This window comes from Sorex fumeus, unplaced genomic scaffold, assembly GCF_029834395.1.
Source record: "Sorex fumeus unplaced genomic scaffold, SorFum_2.1 ptg000020l, whole genome shotgun sequence".
In the NCBI taxonomy this organism is placed as follows: domain Eukaryota; kingdom Metazoa; phylum Chordata; class Mammalia; order Eulipotyphla; family Soricidae; genus Sorex; species Sorex fumeus.
Window position 1 is genome coordinate 10,155,442 of NW_026606077.1, and position 22,413 is coordinate 10,177,854.

At 56.2% G+C, this 22,413-nt stretch overlaps 1 protein-coding gene across 1 annotated transcript; it reads right to left on the minus strand.

Moving 5' to 3' along the window:
• Positions 1-329: 329 nt before the first annotated feature.
• COMTD1 (catechol-O-methyltransferase domain containing 1) lies at positions 330-2,131 on the minus strand. The gene is made up of 7 exons (XM_056113306.1): positions 1,920-2,131; positions 1,685-1,812; positions 1,433-1,538; positions 1,226-1,344; positions 1,068-1,122; positions 845-978; positions 330-570 (listed from the first exon to the last, which is right to left on the minus strand). The coding sequence occupies exons 1-7, from the start codon at positions 2,011-2,013 to the stop codon at positions 418-420; spliced, it is 789 nt and encodes a 262-aa protein (XP_055969281.1). The 5' UTR covers positions 2,014-2,131; the 3' UTR covers positions 330-417.
• Between the last annotated feature and the right edge of the window lie 20,282 nt (positions 2,132-22,413).

Here is a 22,413-nt window from a genome sequence, read left to right on the forward strand (position 1 = left end):
GTACTATGAAGACCGGCAAATGGCCTCAGAACTGGCGTCACCCACCAAAGTACTGGCCTTGCAGTTGCCCCGTTGCAGGCAGGGGCTAGCCCTGCCAGCGAGCTCAGGGGAGCCTTGAGAAACTTGGTCGCTTGCAGCCTAGGGGGTCCTGTGGCGGCTGAACTGCGGAGCGAAGGCTCTGCCGGATTGCGTTTGGTCTGGCCGAAGAAAGTTTGGTCTCTGACACCGCGTCTGGCCCACACCTGGGTGGCCCGCCGCAGTGACCACCAGCGTGCACCCAGCAGAGCAGCTGCCCCCCTGCCTCCCCCACATCAGTGCACACACGGGGGCCAGAAGACGGGGTCCCAGCCCCCACTTTATTATGGACTGTAAACTCAGGGTTCACCCTGGCCTCGCAGGTCCCCCTCCCCGAGGCGGCTAGATCTTGAAGGCCAGAGTGAGGCCGTCGCCCAGGGGCAGCAGGCTGATGTGGACCCTGGCGTCCCGCAGGATGCGCTCATTCAGACTGCGCACCACCTCGACGGCGGCGTCCTGGGCCTGTGGGTGCAGCACCTCACCGTGCCACAGCACCTGCGGGGAGGGGAGGGAGGGAGGGATCGCGGTCAGCACCTGCCCTGGCCACAGCACCTGCGGGCAGCTGGGAGGGCATCAGGGGCTTGGTCAGCACCCGCCCTGGCCACAGCACCTGTGGGCGGCCTGGCGGGCATCGGGCGCGGTCAGCACCTGCCCTGGCTCCTGCACCTGCGGGCGGCCGGGTGGGAATCGGGCGCGGTCAGCACCCGTCCCAGTCACAGCACCTGCGGGCGGCCTGGCATCAGGGGCGCGGGGAGAGGCCCCAACTCACGCTGGGCACGGCGAGCACGCCGCCAGGGCGCAGCAGCTGCAGGCACCGCTCGTAGTAGGCAGCGCAGTTCTCCTTGTCCGCGTCCACCACGGCCACGTCAAAGGTGCCGGCCTCGCCCGCGGCCAGGAGCTCATCTGAAAGGGGAGGTGGGGACACGCGGCTGAGCCCGGGCCCGGCGCTGGTCACTCGCGCGTGCCCAGCGGCGGCCCGGCCCGGCGCTCACCCAGGGTCTGCAGGGCGGGCTGCACGCGCAGGTCGATCTTGTGCTCCTCCTCGGCCTGGGGGAGGGGAGAGGAGGGAGGCGGCAGACGGGCGTCGGGGCGGGCACTGGCCGCGCCGCGGGGGGCGGGCCCGGGACTGCAGGGGTCTGGGACTACCCACCTGCCGCCACAGGGGCCGGCCCAGCTCCGGGAGCCCCGCGTCCACTTCGCAGGTGACCACGCGCCCGGTCGGGGGCAGCGCCAGGGCCAGCGCCAGGGCTGAGTAGCCGGTGAAGGTGCCTGGGGACAGACAGGGACACGGGCGGGCTGAGTCCAGGCGGGGGGCCGGCGGGGCCGCCTGTCCGCCGCGCGGCCGGCCCGTGCCTACCCAGGTCCAGCGCCTTCTCGGCCTTGATGAGCCGCGCCAGGTTGGCCAGCAGCTGGGCCTGCTCGCAGGTCAGCATGGAAGCCCCCTGCGGCTGCTCCAGGGTCAGCTGCGGAGAGGGGAAGAGGGTCGCGGCGGGGCGGGGCCGGGAGGTGGCCCGGGCCGCCCCCGCGCCCCCCCCGCGCCCGCCCGCGCCCCCGAAGCCCAGCGGGGTCCCCGCCCCGCCCAAGGTGACCCGCGGGGCCGCCCGCTGACCGTCCGCAGGCTCCGCAGCGCCGGGTGCTCGCGCAGGGAGCGGCTCCGCAGGTACTGCCACAGGGGGCTGTCCTCGGGGGGCAGCAGGCTCCTCTCCCGCCGGCCCGGCCAGCGGGGGCACAGGCGCCCTGCGGGGCAGGAGGGGGGATCTTAAGCCGTCGGGGGGCGGGCGCGGCCCCCGCCTGCCCCCGCGCGGGGCCTCTGCGGACGGCGCCGCGGGCCGGGCCCTGCTCACCTAGGAGGAAGCCGGTGGCGAAGGCGGCGCCCAGCGCGGCCGTGCCCAGGGCCAGCGCGGCGGGCACGGAGATCCTGGGCAGGGGCTGGGGCATGGCCCGGGCGGCAGGCGGCGGCCGGCGGGGAACTTCCTCCGCGGCTCCGGGCCGCGCACATGGCCCCGTGCTCCCTGCAGGCTCCTCCCCGCGCGGCCCGCGGTGCTGCGGCCTCGGGCGCCATCTGGTGGCCGCGCGTGCGGACCGCAAGGCCCGCCGCAGGGGGACGCTCGCCATCTGGTGGCCGCACGCGGAACTGCGCCCCGCGGCGGCCGCTCTGCCTCTGGGGCCCGCCGCTCCTTCCTCCCCGCGCCCCCCGCAGTCGGGTGACCCTGAGGGTCACCGAGGGAAACGGAAACTGGGGACTCCTGGCGGGGAGGGCGTCTGCATCCCAGAGGGTGCTCGAGCATCGCCAGGAGGGAGCCCTGACCCACCCCAACACCCCGGGTGTGGCCCCCAAACGCGCCTCCCCCTGCGTGTGCCTCCTGAGCGCACACACCTCCCGGGAAGGTCCAGGCTGGACGAGCCACAGGGTGCGTAGAATGTGCTAGAAAGGACCGCTCCGCTCCCGTCCAGCTGGAGGGGTCGGGGCTCCCTAGCCCCTGTCCTGGCCCACGCTGTCCGTAGGAGGCGGCTGACTCAGCGCTGGGGCGCAGGCGGGGCGGGAGATCAGAGGAGGTGTAGGGGGGCTAGCCCCGACCGGCCAGTCAGCTGCAGCCGGCCCACCCGCAGGCCTGGCTTCAGGGGACCCCCGCTGTGCTGAGCCTGCACCCCAGCCCCTTCCTACCCGCGGGAGTCACCTTCAACGCTGCCTTCCCGAGTGCTCGTGGAACAGTGCCCCGGAGCCTGCGTGCCTGGTGTCCAGAGAAAACTGCAGCTCGGGAGCAGCATCCCAACCAGCCTGCCCCGGCGGGGGCTGTTCTCCCTCCCTCTCGCTCCCCAACTCTGCCGCCCCATCCCGCCCCTGATGCTGGAGATGGAACCCAAGGCCTCCAGCCACTGTGTCTCCCCACCTCCTCCCCTTCCCTCTTCTCCTCCTCCCTGTCACTCCTCTCCCCTCCCTTCTCTCCTCCTCCCCTTTCCACTCCTCCACTCCTTTCCCCTCTCCTCCTCCTCCTCCTCCTCCTCCTCGTCCTCTTCCTCCTCCTCCCCTCCCCTCCCCTCCCCTCCCCTCCCCTCCCCTCTCCTCTCCTCTCCTCTCCCTCCCCTGTCCACTCCTACCCTACCCTACCCCTCCCCTCCTGCCCTGGTCCCTCCCTGCAGCTTGCCCCTCTGGGAACCGGGGATCTAAGTCCGGGTGTCTCTCTCTAGGCTCTGCTCTTGCTGGTTTTGAGGCTGGTGGTGGGGAGCACCCCTGGGATCCTGAGGCCTGGTCGTGCTCAGCCTGGTGCTGTGCAGCTGCTGGGCGCCTGTAGGCCTCCACCTGGTGGTGCTGGGCACAGTCCTGCAAGCTGTCTTCTGGCCTCTCCTCTCCTCTCCTCTCCTCTCCTCTCCTCTCCTCTCCTCTCCTCTCCTCTCCTCTCCTCTCCTCTCCTCTCCTCTCCTCTCCTCTCCTCTTTTCTCTCCTCTCCTCTTTTCTCTCCTCTCTCCTTCTCCCCCCCCCCCCCCCAATCTCTTTCCCCTTCTCTCTCCCTCTCTCTCCCCTCTCTCTCCTCCCCTTTCTTTGTTTTATGGAGGGGGCACACCCAGCAGTGCTCAGAGCTGACTCCTGGCTCTATGCTCAGGAATCACTCCTGGCAGGCTCAGGGGACCATATGGGGTGCCGGGGATTGAACCCGGGCCAGCCGCTTGCAAGGCAAGCGCCCTACCCGCTGAACTCTCTCTCTGGCCTTTCTTCCCTACGTTTCTTTTCCTTCTTTTCTTTCCACACTGGGCAGTACTCAGGGCTTCTTTGTGGCTCTGCTCTCAGGAGTCGCGTGTGGCAGGGGTTGGGGACCGTATGGGATGGCAGGGATGGGGTTCGGCCTCCCTGTGCAGAACAAGCGCCCTGCGTGCTCTCCGAGCCTTCTGGTCCCTGCCTTTGCTCTCTCAAACTGTGAGCCAGTGGCGGGAAAGGCATACCCCTGGAGCCCCCCCCCCCGGGACTGCAGCAGGAGCCCCACTTGCAAGTAGTACTCCCGACACCTCCGGGTGCTCCTCCACAGCCCGTGTCCTGGGCGCTGACGCCCACTCTCCCCGATGGGGGGCGGCGGGTCTTGGGCAGGGCCCACTCTGATCCGCCAGAGCCTCCCTCCCCTCTGGCTTCAGAACGGAGCCCAAGCTGGGGGTTCGGGCGGGGAGGGGAGCCTGTCACCATACATCCCCGTCAGATTAAAAAACTAATTTGAAAAGATTAATGTATTCCATTCTTGTTACGCCGGCTCCGATACCGCTGGGCCCGCGGCCGCTCTGCCTCCTGATTATTGAATTTTTATGGCCTGGTAATTAATTGCAGATTCCCTGTTTTGTTCTATTTCTTCTTCTCTGACATTTTAATTTCAACAAAAAGCAGTGGTCTCCATGCAGGTTGTCTCTGGAGACCCTAATGGTCTATAAAACAGAATGACTTATGGACGCGGCACCCACTTCAGCTGCGCGCGATTGTTCGGGGCCTTGCTGATCATGCAAAATTTAATTTTTCCACCGCCCTCCCCGGCTCGCTGCTCATTTCTTGTCTCTTCACGCACGCGGGCGGGAGGCCGTGAGGTCCGGCCGCTTCGGGCCGGGGACATGGGTGGAGACCAGGCTCTTTGGGGGCCATGACAGCGCTGCTTTCACTGACCCTTGGAGCCCAGGCTCACAGGCCTGAGAACTTGGGTGTCAGTCCAGGCTGGGACGTCCCGTGGGGTCAGCCATGGGGGTCACTGGGGAGTGTCCATAAAAGTGGTCATGGAGTGGCCCCCAGATTGAATTCCACCCGAATGACCAGCTTCTGCTTTTCAGGCCTGGGTGGTGACCCCGCACCCCCGTCCTTGGGGCCCTGGGATGCTCAGGAAATGGCAGGGGAGTCATGCTTGGGTTAGGGGGTGAGAATGAGGGGTTGGAGCCCAGATGTCCTGGGGAGCAAGTGGGGGGTCGGGAATAGCCCCTCACAGTTCCCTCAAGCTCGGCCTGTGGGAGAGGGAGGGTGTAAGGAGGGCAGGGGGGTCCATGGGCCCAGTTTGGGGGGCTGCGGGTTAGGGAGGGGCCGGTGTCCTGCCCTGTTAGCTGTGGGGCCGGGGCTGCAGGGTTCATCCTGGTGTCTCGCTGACACTGTCCCCTCAGGCGTGTGGTCTGGAGGGCCAGGAGCAGAGATACTGGAGAGGGCCTGGAGCCCCCAGGACACAGGCCCACACGGTATGGCCAAGCCCTGCCACTGGCCCGGGGCCCCCTTTCTGCCTTGGAACCCACCCCCGCCCCAGTCTTGTCCCCCACCCCCCCGCCCCTCGGCCTCTCTCCTGGGCTGGCTTTGTTTTCTGTAAGGGGGGGGAGGTTTGATTCCCACCACGATGCACCAGTTCTCTCCCCCTTGGTTCTAGGGGCTGCCCCAGGTGCTTGGGGACCCTGCGGGGCTGGGGTAGAACTGGAGTCCTATGTGCAGACCTGTGATCCCAGGGGATGGGGGGCTGACTCCCTGCCACACTCACCCCGGGGGGGCTGACTGCCTGCACCAACACTCACTCCAGGTCCCATCCAGACTTGCTCCTCTGGGCACCTCCTGTTGGATCCCTTGGTGAAGCAGTAGACAGTGCTCTCTATGGGGAGTGCCAAGTGGGGCAGACCCAGGGACACAGTCTCGGGACACAAACTCGGGACACGATGGTCTCGGGGTGCAGACTCAGTGCAGACTTGAGGTACAGTCTCGGGACTCAGTCTCAGGGCACAGACTCGAAGTATAGTCTTGGGGTACAGACTTGGGGTGCAGACTCGGTGCAGACTTGGGGCTCAGACTCGGAGTGCAGACTCGGTACAGACCTGGGGCACAGTCTCAGGGCGCAGACTCGGGTGCACCCCACAGACCCCATTACTGTAGGTCCCAGCCAGGTGGGGTGTGTGCCCACAGCTGCCCACCCGCCTGCTGGCCATCTGCAGAGCTCGCACCTGTGCTGTGGCCTCTGCACTGTTGAGGTCAGTGAGGGTCCCTCGATCTTCCTGGGCTGCCGCCTCCTCTCCTGAGAGGCCTGTGGCACGATGCCCCGAGAACCCTCACCCACCCCAGCTTAGGGCCAGCTGTGTGTGGGGAGGGTTCCCATGCCCTGGAAGGTGCCAGCTGTGGGGAAAGCAGAGCTGGCCTGGGTGTGTGGGCTGCTGGCTGCCTCAGGCTGCGGGGAGCCCATTGCCCCACTTCTCAGCAACCGCTGGCGTCCGGGGGCCCTGTGGCAGCACCCCCACCCATGCCGCCTCCACAGGGCCACCCGGGGTCAGGGCATGAGCGGGACGAGCCCGCTAGTTCTGGTCCTCCACGTGGGGCACGGGGGTCCGCAGCACTGGCTCTGCCTTCCTGGCTGCACATGGCCAGGCCCCCAGCTCCAGGGCCGAACCCCCACACAGTCACGGCTTCTTGGGCCCCCTTCAGGGAACTGCAAAGAGTGTCTTGGGCCTGTGCCCCCTGGCTCGGCCCTCCGCACACGGGGCCCCAGCTCGGCTGTCCCTCCTGCCAGATGCAGTGCCTTGTTGCCACCCTGACCTCCACACACGAGTGTGCAGGAGGCTCAAACGGAGCCAAGTGGGAGGCAACTCGTGTGTGTGTGTGTGTGTGTGTGTGTGTGTGTGTGTGTGTGTGTTAGGGGCTGCTTCTCAGAGAGCAGGGTCTATGCGGAGGGTAGAGGAGTCAAAGGCTCTTGGCAGCTGCAGAGTCAATTCTGAGATGCACAGCAGACCCTTCTGTGGTATGTGGTCAGTGCCCGACTTTCTGCTTCCTGCTGCTTCCCCGGGGGCCTCGCCCCCTCACTCCAGAGGTGTCCACTCAGCCTGGGGCCCTGCCTGGCCCGCCCGAGTCCAGGAGCTGTGTGGCCATCAAGCAGCTGCCCGTCCTTGTCTAAAACTCTTGCCTCGGGGTAGGGAAATGGTCTGCAGGGGTGGCGTTGACACTGCATACGACTTCCCAAGTGCCACCAGGAGTGACACTCAAGCACACAGCTGGGAGCAAGCCTGAGCATCACCAGGTGTGGTTCGAAGACTCACCCCCCCCCCCCCACACACACACAGGGTGGGGAGAGAGAGAGGGTGAGAAAGAGACAGAGCGACAGAGACAGAGAGATGGAGAGAGTTGGTTCTTGAAGATACACTGTAGCCTCTGACCCTGACGGCAGCTGTGTCCCCCTATTCTGTGTTGGGTGCAGGAAGGAGCTTCTGTGTTGGAGCAGGGCCCAACCGTGGGTTCCTCTGTTGTTCATTGGCTGGTTGGTCTTTGGGACCCAACCCAATGGTGCGCAGGGCCTGCTCTCGGCTCTGTGCTCACGGGTCACTCCCAGCTGCTGGGGGCCATATAGGGTGCCAGGCTGCAGCAGACTCAGCCCTCCCTGCTGTCCCTCCAGCCCTGACTGGACTCTGCTGAGAACCTAGAACAGTGCCACTCCCATGCTGTCCCCCCGTCCCCCTCCCCCGAATCCAGCAGTGTCCCCTTGGGTGCTTTTGTTCTGACCATTCCTGCCCTGCTGGCTCCCATTCTTCCCCGAGCTGGTGCCTTCTGAAGCAGAGGCCCCGCGTTCTGTGGGGTGAGTGTCCCTATGGAAGGGCTCACACATTGCCAGGTACCCCAGCTCTCCAGGGAGGCTCAGGGGGGCCTGGGGGGCTCGCCAGGACAGTCTAGGCCTCAGGGATGAGGCCTCGGGAATGGCGGGGACACCCCACTGCTCCCAGCACAGGAGACACGTTCTGGAGCCTTCTAAAGGGACTGCCTCTCAAGGGAGGGGACGCTGCCAGCAGCCCTGTCCCTGACTCGGAGCCTAGAGGGTGGGGGGCATTGGTGGGGGTCCAGTGGGTCAGAATCTGCCATTCACGCTCAGGTGCGGAGGTCACAGCGGTAGCTTAGCTGCGGTCCCTACAGGATCTCGGGGGCAGGGCAGGATCTGGGCGTCAGGTCACCCCACACCCAGGCAGGGCAGGGCCAGAGGAGCTGCTGGCCTCCTGGGTGCCCCAGCCCTGCTTCCTGCCCCCCTCCCAGGAGGAGGAGCCCACTGACCCCGCACTCAGCAGCTGCCTCTGGAGGGCTGAGCAACGCGAGACTCTCAGAGGGCCGGGCTGGGCACTGCAGGGCTACGGTGCTGGACGGGACTGGTGGTGCCTGGTCACAGCAGCAGAGCTCAAGGAGCACCGGGGACAGAGCCCGCTAAGCAGATGGCTGCACACCCCTTGCCTGTGGCCGAACCCAGTTCAATCCAGCACCTTCCATGGTCCCCTGAACCCCGGGAGTGACCCCTGAGAGCAGACCGGGCTGGCCCCAAACACGCACGGCAGCCTGAGTAAGGCGCAGAGGGTGCTTACCCGCGGCCGAGTCAGGTGCCACTCAGGGTCCTGGGAGCCCTGCCAGGGGGCAGCCCTGAGCACCAGTGGGTGGGTCAGGAAGAGCACTTTGGACACCCGGGTGCATTTGCTGTGTTGGTGGACTCACGCCTGCCTACCCTTACTCCTGCCCCCACCACTCCCTACTGCCCTGACCCGGCAACTCACGCCACCTTCCGGATCTGCACTGGCACTGGGGCTGCCTACGGGACCTGATTTCTCTCTGCTGGTGGAGACAGACCCTCCTCCATCCATCCCACTCAGGCGCCCCGACCCCGGAGCCCAGGCTCTGCCCCCCACCCATCACTGCCCCCTGGGGTCCTTGCCCCGGAGGGGAGGTGATATCCCAGTGGAGGCTTAGAGCATCCCTGACCACAGTCCCCGGAGGAGAAAATCCTAGTGAAGAGATTGGGAGATACTGCAGAGACCGCCTGGGTATCTAAGATTGGGATGCTCCCGCTGATAGTCACACAGCCCTCAGAGGATGCCAGCCCTCCCACCCCCTCTCCCCTCCCTTTCCCTCCCTTCCCTCCCCTCCCATCCCCTGCCCTTCCTTGCCCTGCCCTTCCTTGCCCTGCCCTCCCCTGCCCTGCCCTCCCATCCTTTTTCCCCCCTTTTTCTTTTCCTTTCTGTCCACACCCAGCAGCGCTCTGATCATTCCTGGAGGGCTCAGGGGACCATGTAGGGTAACAGGGATCAAACCTGGGTCATCCCCGTACAAGGCAAGCACCCTCCTCACTGTACTATCGCTCCAGCCCTACAGTTCTTTGCTTTTTAGTGCTAGGGACCGACCCCAGGACCTCACAAAGCATTTGTTGCACCACTGAGTTATATTCCTGACCCTTCAATGTTTACTGCTTTGTTCTTTTAAAGTGATTTTCTCTTTTCATCATTTTTTCTTTTATGTTCTTTCATTCTTTTAAGTCTTTGTTGATATATTGTGATTTTTAATGCTGTTAACGATAGTTTCATGGAGGGATCATTTCAAACGACACCCACCACCAGGTCAATACTTAAGTGTTTTTCCCCAAGGGTAAAAACATTCTAAAGGAAACGTGTACTGGGTTGAGCCGCTTTTCCTATGTCATTCTTGGACTTAACCAAGGAGGTAGAGTTGAATTGGGCTATGACAGAGAAAAGAAAAAGAAAAAGGATTTAACGAAGAAGTGTATTGATTTTCGGGGCGTGACTGATAGTACAGCATATAGGGCATTTGCTTTGCACCTGGTTGGCCTGTGTTGATCCCAGGCACACTGTATGGTCCCCAGGAGTGATCCCTGAGCACAGAGTCAGTAGTAAGGCCTGAGCACAGAGCCAGGGTAAGCCCTGAGCCCTGGGTGTGCCCCAAGAACCAAAATAAATAAAAAATTGATTCCTATAATATATAAATATAGTCTGGAGGAGGTAAAGAGATTCTAGGACCAACAGAGACTCTGATTTGTATTCTGTACCATTGTCACCAATACCGGTACCATCATGTGACTTCCCCTCATTGAGCAAAATAACTGCCTGGGCTCCAGCCATCACGCCTTCTCGGGTTTTTCTGGAGAGAGGGGTAAAACAGGGTTTATCTCTCCTTCCTTTAGGGATGTGACTTTAAGGTTTCATTGACTATTTCTACCTGCATTTATTTGACGCACATAGTCATATGGACACTCTCCAACCCTGAAACTAGTAATGATGATTTTCTGGAGGTTTTCATACCCAATTAAAACTAATTTCTATGATTAAATTCAAGAGGGAGGATGGGTCCTCACTGCTGCCTTTTACAGAGACGCAGAGCTGTTGAAGCCCCAGCTGGGGGGAGGTGGCCTGGGTCTGGGCCCCCAGCTGCTCTCTGCTCTTTCCTGGGTGGTCCGCAGGACCCTTTCCAAGGAGCCCAGGACCTGCACACTGGACCCGCCTGTGCCTCCAGGCCCCGGCAGCCTCTGGGCCCAGATCTGTCCTCGCGGCCCCCGCCGCGCCGGGCCTGGCTCCATCCATCCCGCTAATGCCGCATTGACTGCGCTCCTGCTGAGGCCCCCAGAGCGCTGAATAATTCAGGCCTGCGTAATGGGATAATGAATTTACTGACACCCCGGTGTGGTCTCGGTGCTTACACTTCAAGAAATACTGACTCCCCGGCCCGCTCAGCCGGCTGGAGGCACTCAATGGCCTCAGCCCGCCTGGCCCCACGGGTGGACGAGCTACTGAGGGGCCCCAGGGGCACTTGGGACAAGTGGCCACGGGATCACAGAGGTCAGCACGGCAGAGCCCAAGGGGCGCACAGGGTCGCTCCATGGCGGGGAAACAGGCTGCGGAGGAGATGGGCCAGGGTCCGACCCTCCCAGGGATGGGAGTGCCTTTGCCAGAGGCTGGACCGGGTCTCCTGCTTGTTCTCCTGCCCTGGGGTTTCCCATCCCCCAATTGCTCCCAGCTCAGTGCTCCCCTGGGTCTCCCACCATGCCCCACCTTGTGTGGTCTGTGTGGACTATGGCTGTCTTCTTTGTGTTCCAGAACTCTCCTGGGCACCAGGCTGAGGTGACGCCCGTCTGAGATCACGCCGGGCTTCTTTCTTCCCTCGCACCTTCCTCCACACTCCCTTCTCCTTAGAGACTCCCGGAAAATCACCTGGGTAGAAACCCTCTCCTCAGACTATTTTCAGGGACACCCCAAGGCAGGTGTGTTGCCGGCCTGAGCCTTCCTCTAAGAGGGCTCCCCCAGAGTACAGAAATTCAGAGCCATGCAGGGTATGGTGTAAAAAAGTCACTTCTCTGCCCGAGAGCCTCAGTTCCCCATTTGTGTGTTGGGGCGGGGAGGCTTGTTCAAGTCCAGTGCTCTGAAGACCCCTGATAGGCCCCACCAGCTGGAATTGTTAGGGCCTCGGCTCGCCCACCCCAGACTTTCCATCTGCAGACGCATCTGAGATGAGGACAAGGTTTGTATTAGACCGCTGTTTCGGACCTCCTGCAAAGGTGCCCTCAAGCCCCCCCCCCAAGGTATGGCTATTCTTATTTTCCTTCTCTCTTTTTTTTTTTGGTGTGGGTGTGGGTGGTGGTTTGGGTCACCCCGCTATTCTCAGGATTTACTCCTGGTTCTGTGCTCTGGAATCACTAACCACTCCTGGTGGCACTCATGGGACCACACGAGGTGCTGGGGACCAAACCCAAGTCAGCCACATGGGAGGCAAATACGCTACCCATTGTACTACCTCTCTGGCCCTCAGCACAGCTCTTGGCGTGAGGAAGAAGCTGTGAGCACTGCCAGATGTGGCCCAACCCTCCCAGCACCCCCACCAAAAATACCCTCATTTGGGGGCTGGCCAGATAATGACTTTACGTTGCCAGGCTCCTGGTCAAGTTGGGTGTCCAGGCACACGGGCAGAAGGGGAAGGAATGCCCACAGGTCCTCTTCCTCCTACAGAGTGAGGCCCAGCTCCTGCTTCTGGGGCCCCGTGAGGTGCCTGCACTCAGTGTGCGGGTGACTGTGGGACAAGGCGCCCTTGCTCTGGCCACCTTCTGTCTGTCAGAGAAGTATCCGAGGGGCTTGCCTTGCCCTGTTTGAGTCCGGCACCACTAGGAGTGATCCCTGAGCACTGCCAAACCCAATATGCCTGTGACCCACTCACAGAACACCCTGCCTGAGGGGATAGGCTACAAGGGCCCTCTCTGTGGTGTTGGAAACATTGCAGGTAGAAAGCCCCATCATCACCAGTCAATTATCATTGTAAATCACGATGTCTAAAATTGTTCATACCCAAGAGTTCTCAGGGCTTACTCATGGCTCTGTGCTCAGGGATCACTCCTGGCAGGGCTCAAGGGACCAGATGGGATGTCAGGGATTGAACATGAGCCAGCAGCTTACAAGGCAAGCACCCTACCTGCTGTACTATCACTCCAGCCCCTCTTGCCTGAAATTAATTTATTTTTGGGTGGGGGCACACCAGGCAATGCTCAGGGCTTACTCGGAGTTCTACACTCATGAATCATTCCTGGTGGTGTTCAGAGGACCATATGGGATGCCGAGGATCAAACCTGGGTCAGCCTTAAACAAGGAATCACCCTAACCATTGTGCTATCTCTCCAGATTGCGGCTCCTAAAATTTATTTATTTTTTCCTAGTTTTAATCTTTTAAAAAAATATTTATTTATTTAAAATTTTTTATAAGTGAAACACCATGAGGTGCAGTTGTAGACTTACAAACTTTAGTGCTTGGGTTTCCTTTATACAATGATCGAGTACCCATCCCTCCACCAGTGCCCATTCTCCACCACCACTGATCCCAGTATCCCTCCCACCCTAAAATTTAAAGCAAAACAAAACAGGATCTATGGGGGAATGGGGCAGATGCCCTTGAAATGTCCTTCTGTGGGGAGTGGCTGCTGCAAGCCCCAGGGAGGCGGCCAGAGCCTGGGACAGCCCCCAAACAGCGTTTCAGGCCAGCTCAGCCCCCTGTGGCACGGCTGCCCTCTGACCCCTGGACACTTCCAAAGCGGGCCCCGACACCCAGGCCAGCCCAGCCCAGCACGCCCGTGCTCAGTCCCGAACATCTGCTACAGCATTTACCATGTTAATAGATTAGCTTTGAGAATCGGGCAGGTGTTTTCCACCCAAGCCAGAAAACATCAAAATCAGATTGCTCTCCAAGCCTTTCTGCTCAGGCAACCGAGTTAGAATGACTCATACCGTCTAACAGATAATAAAACACACAGAACATTTGCTTTAAGGTACAGGCGGGGGTATTTTGTCCCAAGCTTTGGAGAAACAAAAACTCACTCTATTTGGGAATAGGGTAATTGAATACAGATGGGAGGAGGTAAATGAAAGAATTTAGCAAATATCTCAGTGGAATAGCTAATGGGAATGAGACAGAATAGGAAATTAAAAATTATTCGAAGCAGATGGACCATTCTTTGAGTTTTAAAAAATTTATTAGGGCCGCGAAAAAATGTGTCTGTTTATTTTCTACGGCCATGAAATTAATGACTTGGTGAGTTTTGCTTGTGCAATTTTATGACTGCCGTGTCATCTGTCATAATTTGGGGGCAGTTTGATATGAATTTATGAAGGTCCCCACCCATCCCTCCCTGATTTATTGGTGTGGGTCATACATGAGTTAGGCTGTCCCTTAGTACAGGGGCAGTATAACCCCTCAGGCCCAGGCCAGGGGCCCCTGGGGGGATCTCAGCCCAGAGGTGAGGGAGAAACTTCCGAGGGTCACTCGGGGGCTGTGGGAAAGGGCAGGCCTGACCTGGCTGGACTTCCTCTGTGGTGAGGGCCCCAGCCTCCCCGTGCTGGGAGGAGGGGTGGGGGAAGGGGCTCCTCTGGCCGCTGGAAGCAGGAAGCCAGCCCAGACTGCAGCCTCAGGGTCACCCAGCTTCAGGGTCCCATCTCACCTGCCCCAGACCTCATGCTCAGGGACGGAGATGCCAGCTCTCATGGATGGGGCAGTGACTACCCACGGGCCAGTCCAGGGCTGTGGGCTGGTAGTAAAAAGGCACTGTTCTCCAGGGTGGATAAAGTGGGCTTTTGACTGGGAAACAGCCAGAAGGGCAGGAGCACTTGCTTTACCAGTGGGAGAACTGAGCTTGGCCCCTGGCACTGCATGGTTCCCTAGGGCCCCCAGTAGCTGCCCATAGAGCACTGAGCCTGGGGTATTCCCTGAGCATCACTGGGCCTGGCCCCAAAACAAAAACGGGCTTTAGAAATAGCAGGTTCAGTTTCATTCTGGCTTTTCTCAGCTCTGTGGCATTGGGCTGGTCACCACATTCTCGAAACCTCAGTTTCCTCCACTGGAAAAGGAATGGAGGGACTCGGGTGGTCAGAACACAAGTCTGGGACGTGTGAGGCCCTGAGTCCAGTTCCAGCACCTCACAGGCCTGAGCATCCTCACTTAGGACCCACCTGGTACAAGCACCGCATCACCAGGAGAAACCCAGTACTCAGTATCCCCAGGATTGCTGGGTATGAGCCGTGTGTGTGTGTGTGTGTGTGTGTGTGTGTGTGTGTGTGGTGTGGTGTGTGTGTGCATGTGAGTGCGTGCCTCTGCATGTGTACGCATGTTTGGGGGTGCTCAGGGACCACTCCTGGCTCTGCGCTCAGGGATCATTCCTGGTGGGGCTCAGGGGACCGTATGGGATGCCAGGGATGGAACTGGGGTCGGTTGTGTGCAAGCCATGTGCCCTCCCCACTGTGCTATCTTTCCAACCCCGTGGGTGTGGTTCCCAGATATAAAAAAGGGGCTATAAATATCTTCCTGAGGCCATTTTTAATGGAGTTAATGGAACACCCTCAGGACATGGTAACATGCTCATGAATGGTAACTGTTATTTCTGTTAATAGTCCTCCTGTCAACATCTTGAGGTAGATTTATTTTAAATTGAGGTATAATTGACATATAACATTATATTAGTTTTTAGTTGTACAACATAATGATTCAATATTTGTATATGCTGCAAAGCATTCACCACTGTAAATCTAGTTGCCAGCCATCACCTTACAAAGTTACAATTATTTTTTTTTCCTTTCTGCTCTAGGAATTTTTAGGATTTTCTTTCTTGGCAACTTTCAAGTGATGGAGCTGCAGTATTACTGACAATGCCGTGAAAACTCCCTCCACATGTGATTTGATTTGATTTTATTTTTTTGTGGCTACTTCTGGCTCTGTGCTTCAGGGTCACTCCAGAGAAGTTCCAGGCTCAGTGTAAGCCAGGGATAGAGCCACCGTGCGCAGCCCACTAAGCCATGCCTTTGACCCCGAGTTTGTTTATAGCAGGACTCCTCAACCTCCTGCCCTCCATCGCCCGTTCTACTCACCCCAAACTTCCCTCCCTTTCCAATCTGTATCTCTGACTTTTGTTCTGAGTTGGGTATTATTTCTACCTGACAGCCAGGAACCTGATGTTTGGAGAGAGAATCTGGAAGGTTTGCTTTTTCCTCCAACGCCCTTCGACCGAGCCAGTTCTGAGCTGGGAACCCCCAGGCTCCTGAGGAGAGTTCCAGGCTGCTGACTCTACCCTGCTCTCTGCATTCTCTGCTGGGCGTCATCTGTTCGCCTACCTGGCCTGGAGTCCAGCACAAGGTTAGTGCAGTGACTAATGCCTCCTGGGGTGAGGATCCCTTCAGAGACAGTGTTTAATCATCCTTGTCACTGGGGTCAACTGGGAATACACCTTACGGCTCAGCGCCCCTGTCCAGGCTCAGGACCAGGCCTAGCCCAGTTTCCCGCCCGCCCCAGGCATCCCCAGCTTGGCACATTCAGGAGGCAAGACTGGGCTCTGGGCTTGGAATTGATGGTGGCAAATCCCATCCTTGGTTGAATGTGTCCTGCAGGATTTGGCATCAGTTGTGGGCAGCCCTGAGTTCTGAGTTGTCTTCAGTCCCACCCAGGAACTGCCAGGCCACTGTGCCTCTCATCACCTGCACATCAGGAACAAAAAGAGCCATCGAGGGGCTGGAGAGATAGTACAACAGGTAGGGTGCTTACCTTGCATGAAGCTGATTCAGGTTCGATTCTTGACACCCCCATATGGTACCCTGAACATTGCTAGCTGTAATTGCTGAGCACCCAGCCATGAGTTACCCCTGAGTTATCTTCAGGTGTGGCTCAAAAACCAAGCAAAAGAGAACCAGTGAGCACACAGTGAAGGCCCGGCCCTGTGTGAGAACGCAGAACCCAGTCTTACTTCCTGAATGTGCCAAGCTGGGGATGTCTGGGACGGGCGGGAAACTGGGCTAGGTCTGGTCTCGAGCCTGGACAGGGGCACTGAGTCGTAAGGTGTATTCCCAGTCGGCCCCAGTGACAAGGATGATGAAATACTGTCTCTGAGGGGACCCTCACCCCAGGAGGTATCACTCACTGCGTTAACCCTGTGTGAGGAGGCGGCTGTCTGCTGTTTGTGCCTTAAATTCATGGTTGAATCTGTGGTGAGTGTGTGCTGTGGGCTAGGCCCTGTCATGGCACTCAGTGGACAGCAGGAACTAGACTACCTGATTTTTGTCCTCAGTGAACTTCCCCGTTCTAGCATGATAGATGGACAGTCAGCAGGTGCATTACTTCCTTAGGCCTTGGGGAGTTAGGGGCTAGGAGGGAAATTAAAGCAGGAGGTAAAGGGTAGAGCGGGTCCAAGGGGTGTGGGCACCCATCTGGAAGTCTGCTTCAGGGACCCTGTTTCACCTCCTAATCATTGCACCATAATTTTTTTTCAGTTCATAAATGGGTGCATATTCACAATAGCCAAAATCTGGAAAAAACCCGAGTGCCCGAGAACCGATGACTGGGTAAAGAAACTTTGGTACATCTACCACAATGGAGTACTATGCAGCTGTTAGAAAAGATGAGTCATGAAATTTACATATAAGTGGTACTACATGGAAAGTATCATGATAAGTGAAATGAGTCAGAAAGAGAGGGACAGACATAGAAAGATTGCATTCACCTGGGGAATATAAAGTAACAAAATAGGAGACTAACACCCAAGAATAGCCAGGATAAGTACCAGGAGGTTCACTCCATGGCTTGGAGGCCAGCCGCACATGCTAGGGAGAAAGGGAGCACCAAGTAAAGTGTGTTGGGAGGAGAGAGAGAACAAAAGGGAATTCCCTGCCACAGGGGTGGGGTGGGATGGGGAGCATGGGGAGGTGGGAGGGATACTGGGAGCACTGGAGGTGGAGAATGGGCACTGGTGGAGGGATGGGTACTCAGTCATTGTATAAATGAAACCCAAGCACAAAAAATTGTAAGTCTACAACTGTACCTCATGGTGTTTCACTAATAAAAATTAAAACAAACAAACAAACAAAAAACAAAACAAAAATGGGTGCATATTTAGCTCAGAATAGGAAGCCAAATACAATTAAATTTTGAAGAAGAATCTGAGGATATACAATGGGGAAAGAACGCTACCTTTAATAATGGTGCTAGGGAAATTGGATAGTCACATAATAAAGTATGAAACTGGAATCTTATACTAAAAGTTAACTCAGAATGGACTAAACACTTGAATGTAAGACCCAAAACCCCAGAAAGAAAATAAGTTGGTGCATAAACTTTATTTTTTTAACTTTTTTTAATTAGTGAAACATGAGGTACAGTTGTGTACTTACAAGTTTTTGTGCTTGGGTTTCAGTTATACAATGATCAAGTACCCATCCCTCCACCAGTACCCATTTTCCACCACCAATGATCCCAGTATCCCTCCCGCCCCCCACCCCTCCATCCCACCCTGCCTCTGTGGCAGGGCATTCCCTTTGGTTCTCTCTCTCCTTTTGGGTTCTGTGGTTTGCAAGAGAGGCATTGAGTGGCAATCATGTTCGGTCTATAGTCTACTTTCAGCATGCATCTCCCATCCTGGGAGGATCCTCCCAACACCCTTTACTTGGTGCTGCCTTCGGCGCATAAACTTTAAAAGAGCATCACATAATAGTGGCATCCTACGCTTTTTGCAAAATGAACCCAGGATGGGCGGGGGGGGGGGTCTTGGGGGGGTCTTGTGATGATTATCAGTCACCTCTGAGCTGAGCTGTGAAGGAAAAGGGTAATGCCCACAGAGCATACAGGGTGGCATGTGTAAAGGCCCGGGGATGGGGCAATGGAGGGACAGCAAAGGCTGGAGCAAAACCAACAAGGAGGAGAGTAATTTTATTTCTTTTTACTTTTATTATCTAATTTTTTGTTTGAGGGCCACACAAGATGGTGGTCAGGGTTTACTTCTGGCTCCGTGTGCAGGGATCATACTTTGGTGGTGCTCAGGGGAGCTGACACAGGGCCAGGGATCAAAAGACAAACACCTTAGCCTCTCTCCCAGCTCCCTGCCCTGGGAGAGTAATTTAAAACTCTATTTGATTTCATTTAATTCTCGCCACTGGCAGGAGGGGGTCACAGCTCTGCTGATGAGAGCATCAAGACTCCCGGCGCTTCTCTGCCAAGGCCACACAGCAGAGAGAGGTCCGAGTCCAGGGTCTCTAAAATCCTCCTATGGATCCTTCCTAAGAGTCTTAAGAACATTTTTTCTGACTTATCTTGTTTGTTTGTTTGTGGCTTTTGGGGTCACACCCAGGGCAATGCTCAGGGGTTATTCCTGGCTCTGCACTCAGGGAATCACTCCTGGAAGTGCTCGATGGGCCATATGGGATATCGGGGATTGAACCTGGGCTAGCAGTGTGCAAGGCAAATGCCCTACCTGCTGTGCTGTCACTCTGGCCCTACTCTGACTCTTCTTTGGAGAGGGCCAGGGGATACTCAGCAATGCTCAGAGGTCACTTTTGGCTCTGCATTCAGGAATCACTCCTGGAAGTGCTCAGGAGACTATGGGATGCTGGGGATTGAACTCGGTTGACCGTGTACAAGGCAACTGCCCTACCCGCTCTACTATTGCTCCGGCCTCCCTCCGGTTCTTCTAACTGGGCGTCGCAGCAGAGCAGGACCAGGAATGGAGAGGTGGGGCGTGGGCAGGAAAGACTGTGGGTTTCAGATGTTTGGGGGCTGTGGCTCTGAGCACAGGCAGTGTTTGTTCCCGTGGCTGGGTCCGGGTGGCCTCATTGTAAAGATTCTTTAAGGCTGGAGCTCTGGGCTCTGACAGGGCAAGATGGATGAGGGCTCTGGGCTTTGTACCCGACAGAGTTTCCTGAACAGTTTCATCCAGATGGTCTCTGGGAGGATAAGGTTTAAGAAGATTGATGCCCTGTAAGGGAGGACAGGAAGGAGAAAGGGCTCCTGACTGCCTTGCCCATGGTGAAAACATTGCTTGTCTTCAAATAACTAAAAGTGCTGTTTTGGAAGGTAGGACTTTCCCAGGCCGTCTAAGGTTGTAGGACTTGGGAGAGGCCAGAGGACAGGAGGAGGATGGGCGGGAGGATGGGTAGGGAGGAGGAGCAGGGGATGAATGGGCGGACAGGTAGAAGGAGGAACTGGAGGATGGGCAGGAGGGGAGCTGGGAAGACGGGAGAGGGAGGGCAGGAGGATAGTTGGGAGGACGACAGAAGCTCAGGAAAACAGGAGCACAGGGGAGGGAGGGAGGAGGAGTGGGAGCATGGATGGGTGTACTACTGAGGACAGGGCTAGCCTCCTGGGGGAGGGCCAAGGGAGGAGCCCCCCAAGTCCCTCCCTCCAAGTTGCTGGCCTGCTGGACTCAGATTCCTTAGACCATCCAATCCAGAGCAATCTGTCTCTTGCTTTCTTTCCCCCATGAGTAATTGAAGGTTCCTTGTGATCCCACAGCTTCATGCTTCTAGCCTCTGTTCCCACCGGGTGAGTGTCTGGAAGACCATCACCTCTGTTCTCTCTGAGGGGATGTCCAGGGAAGTGATTGTGACTGTGTGTGGCAGGAGAAAATGGCACCTGGAACTCAACCTTTGGAGAGAAAACATGATACTTTATCTCCTTTATTTTAAGATTTGAGGGATAGTACAGTGGGTGAGTCACTTCCCTTGCATCCAGCTGACCTAAGTTCAATCTCTGGCCCCACATATGGTCCCCTGAGCACTTTTAGGAGTGATCCCTGAGGCAGAGCCAGGAGTAAACCCTGCTTACTCACACACTAACTTACACACTGCTGGCATGGCCCAGGCACGATCCCTCCTCAATGAAAAATATTCTGAGGCCTGAAGTATAGTGGGGAGGACCTTGCCTTGCAGGCAGTCGGCCTGGGTATGCTCTCTGGAACCCCGCATGGTCCCCTGAGCCCTGTCAGGAGTTATTTCTGAGCAAAGAGGAAGCCCTGAGTACAGCCAGGTGTGACCTAAAAAGCAAATACAAAAATAAAAAGATTTGAAGATGTCAGGAAATTTTGGAATGTGTCAGTTGTAAAGACACAGTAGTGATGTTTTGAACTGTGGGGATGTTTGCATTGTCTACTCTAAACTTGTATACTTTAAATGAGTGACTTATGGATTATGTGAATCATATCTTCATGAAAACATTATTAAAGTCACCAATAACCAGACTGTGACAGAGAAAGCTTTGAGGTCCTGGGATAAAAACCCCATAGAAAATACGTGAGTGTTTGGCTGGAATGGAAGTGGCTCAGGTGGGGTGATTGGTGGGGGGAGGAGGGAGATGACAGCAGAAATAAAAATTTTCCTTGGTCCAGTTCTCTTGGTATGTGTCCTGGGTTTTGCACTTAACAATTATTTTTTTATTTTATTTATTTATCTTTTTTTTGCTTTTTTGGGTCACACCCGGCAATGCACAGGGGTTACTCCTGGCTCTGCGCTCAGGAATTACCCCTGGTGGTGCTCAGGGGACCATGTGGGATGCTGGGAATCAAACCCGGGTTGGCTGCATGCAAGGCAAACGCCCTACCCGCTGTGCTATTACTCCAGTCCCAACAATTATTTTTTAAAAATTAATTAAAAAATATTTCAAATAGTTGCATATACCGAAGGAGTCTTTCAGAGGATATTTAACATGTGACCTGGAGAGATAGTACAGCAGGTAAAGTGCTTGCTTTCCTTGTGAGCACCTCAAGGAGTGATCCCTAATCACAGAACCAGGAGCAAGCCCTGAGCACCAATAGGTGTGACCCAAATGCAGAAAGAAAAAAAATAAAAGAAAGATAATGTTTAACAGAACTTTTGTAATATCTAAACAGATAAGAAATAGTTTGATGAACTCTGTGTATCCATAACGCAGCTTCAGCAGTAATCAACTCATGGCCTTTTTCATCAATCATGGCCATTTCTTTTTTATCAATCATGACCTTTTCTTTTTCGTCCACATCTCCTTTCTCTTCACCTTTTCCAGATTATACTGAAGGAATGGCACAAATAATTTTATTTGAAAATATTATACATAAAAAAGTCATTATTATACTTAAAAAATTGAACAGCAATTGCATAAGACAATCAAACATCTGATCATAATCCTCATTTCCAAGTGCTTTGTTAATGTCATGATTTAAAAGACTGTCTGAGCCAAGATTTAAATAACTGATAACTTAAAGGAGAGAAAGGTTGATTAAAAGAAGTTATTTACTGGATGTTGGTTTGATAGTCTTGACAGATAAAGGCATTATTTCTTTCTTATAGAAACATGTGATGAGGGTGCGAGGAATGTGGCTCCGTGGTGGGGAGCAGCCTTGCACATGGGCGCCCTGAGTCAGACTCTGGCATGCACACATCACCCGCTCTCTGCTCCCCACAAAGTCGGGGGGATTCCTGGTACCTCAATCAACACAAAAAATGACAGACCCTGGGACAGGGAAATCTGCAGGGCAGCTCCATTTCTCAACATTACTCAAAGACTTGCTTCTTCTGTCTTGTTCCATCCTTAAGGCAGTGCTATTCTGTAGTTCTTCTGATAATGGACATATTTCCTTTCTGTGGTGTCCTAGCCTGTCAGTAGCTGCAGGTGTCTGTTGAATGCTTAAAACACTGCTAAAATAACTGAGCAACTGAATTAACATTCTTTTTAAAAAAAAATATTTTGGAGTCACAACAGGTGATGCTCAGGGTTTACTCCTGGCTCTGCACTTAAGGATCATTACTCAAGGGCTGAGGGACCAAATGGGGTGCCAGAAACTGAACTTGGATCAATCTCCATAGGGCAAGCACCCTCATGCTGTACTATTGCTCTGGTCCTTGTTTAATTTTAATTAAGTAGCTACATATGGTGAGTAGCCCAGTTGCTGTAAAACACATCTAAAGAGTTGCCTGCACCTGCTTGGCTGAAAAGGACTCCACCAACCTACCTCAAGGATTTCAGGAAGTGGGGGAGGAAAAGGAGAAGAAGAAAATTCATTTGAGGGTAACATCAATTCCACTTCCATCCCATTGGTTGAAAGGTGGAAGACCACGCCTAGCTGCCAGGAAGTCTGGGGAAGTCTGATTGGAGAGTCACATGTCCAGCTGATACTCAGCAGTTGCTGCCATGAAAAGGAAGCGACAGGATTGGGGCTGGAGGGAGGGTACAATGAGAAGAGTACTGTTTTCTTCCCTTGCATGTGGCTGACTGGAGTGTGATCCTCAGCACCCCATGTAGTTCCCTGAGCACTGCTAGGAGTAATTCCTGAGTGTAGAGCC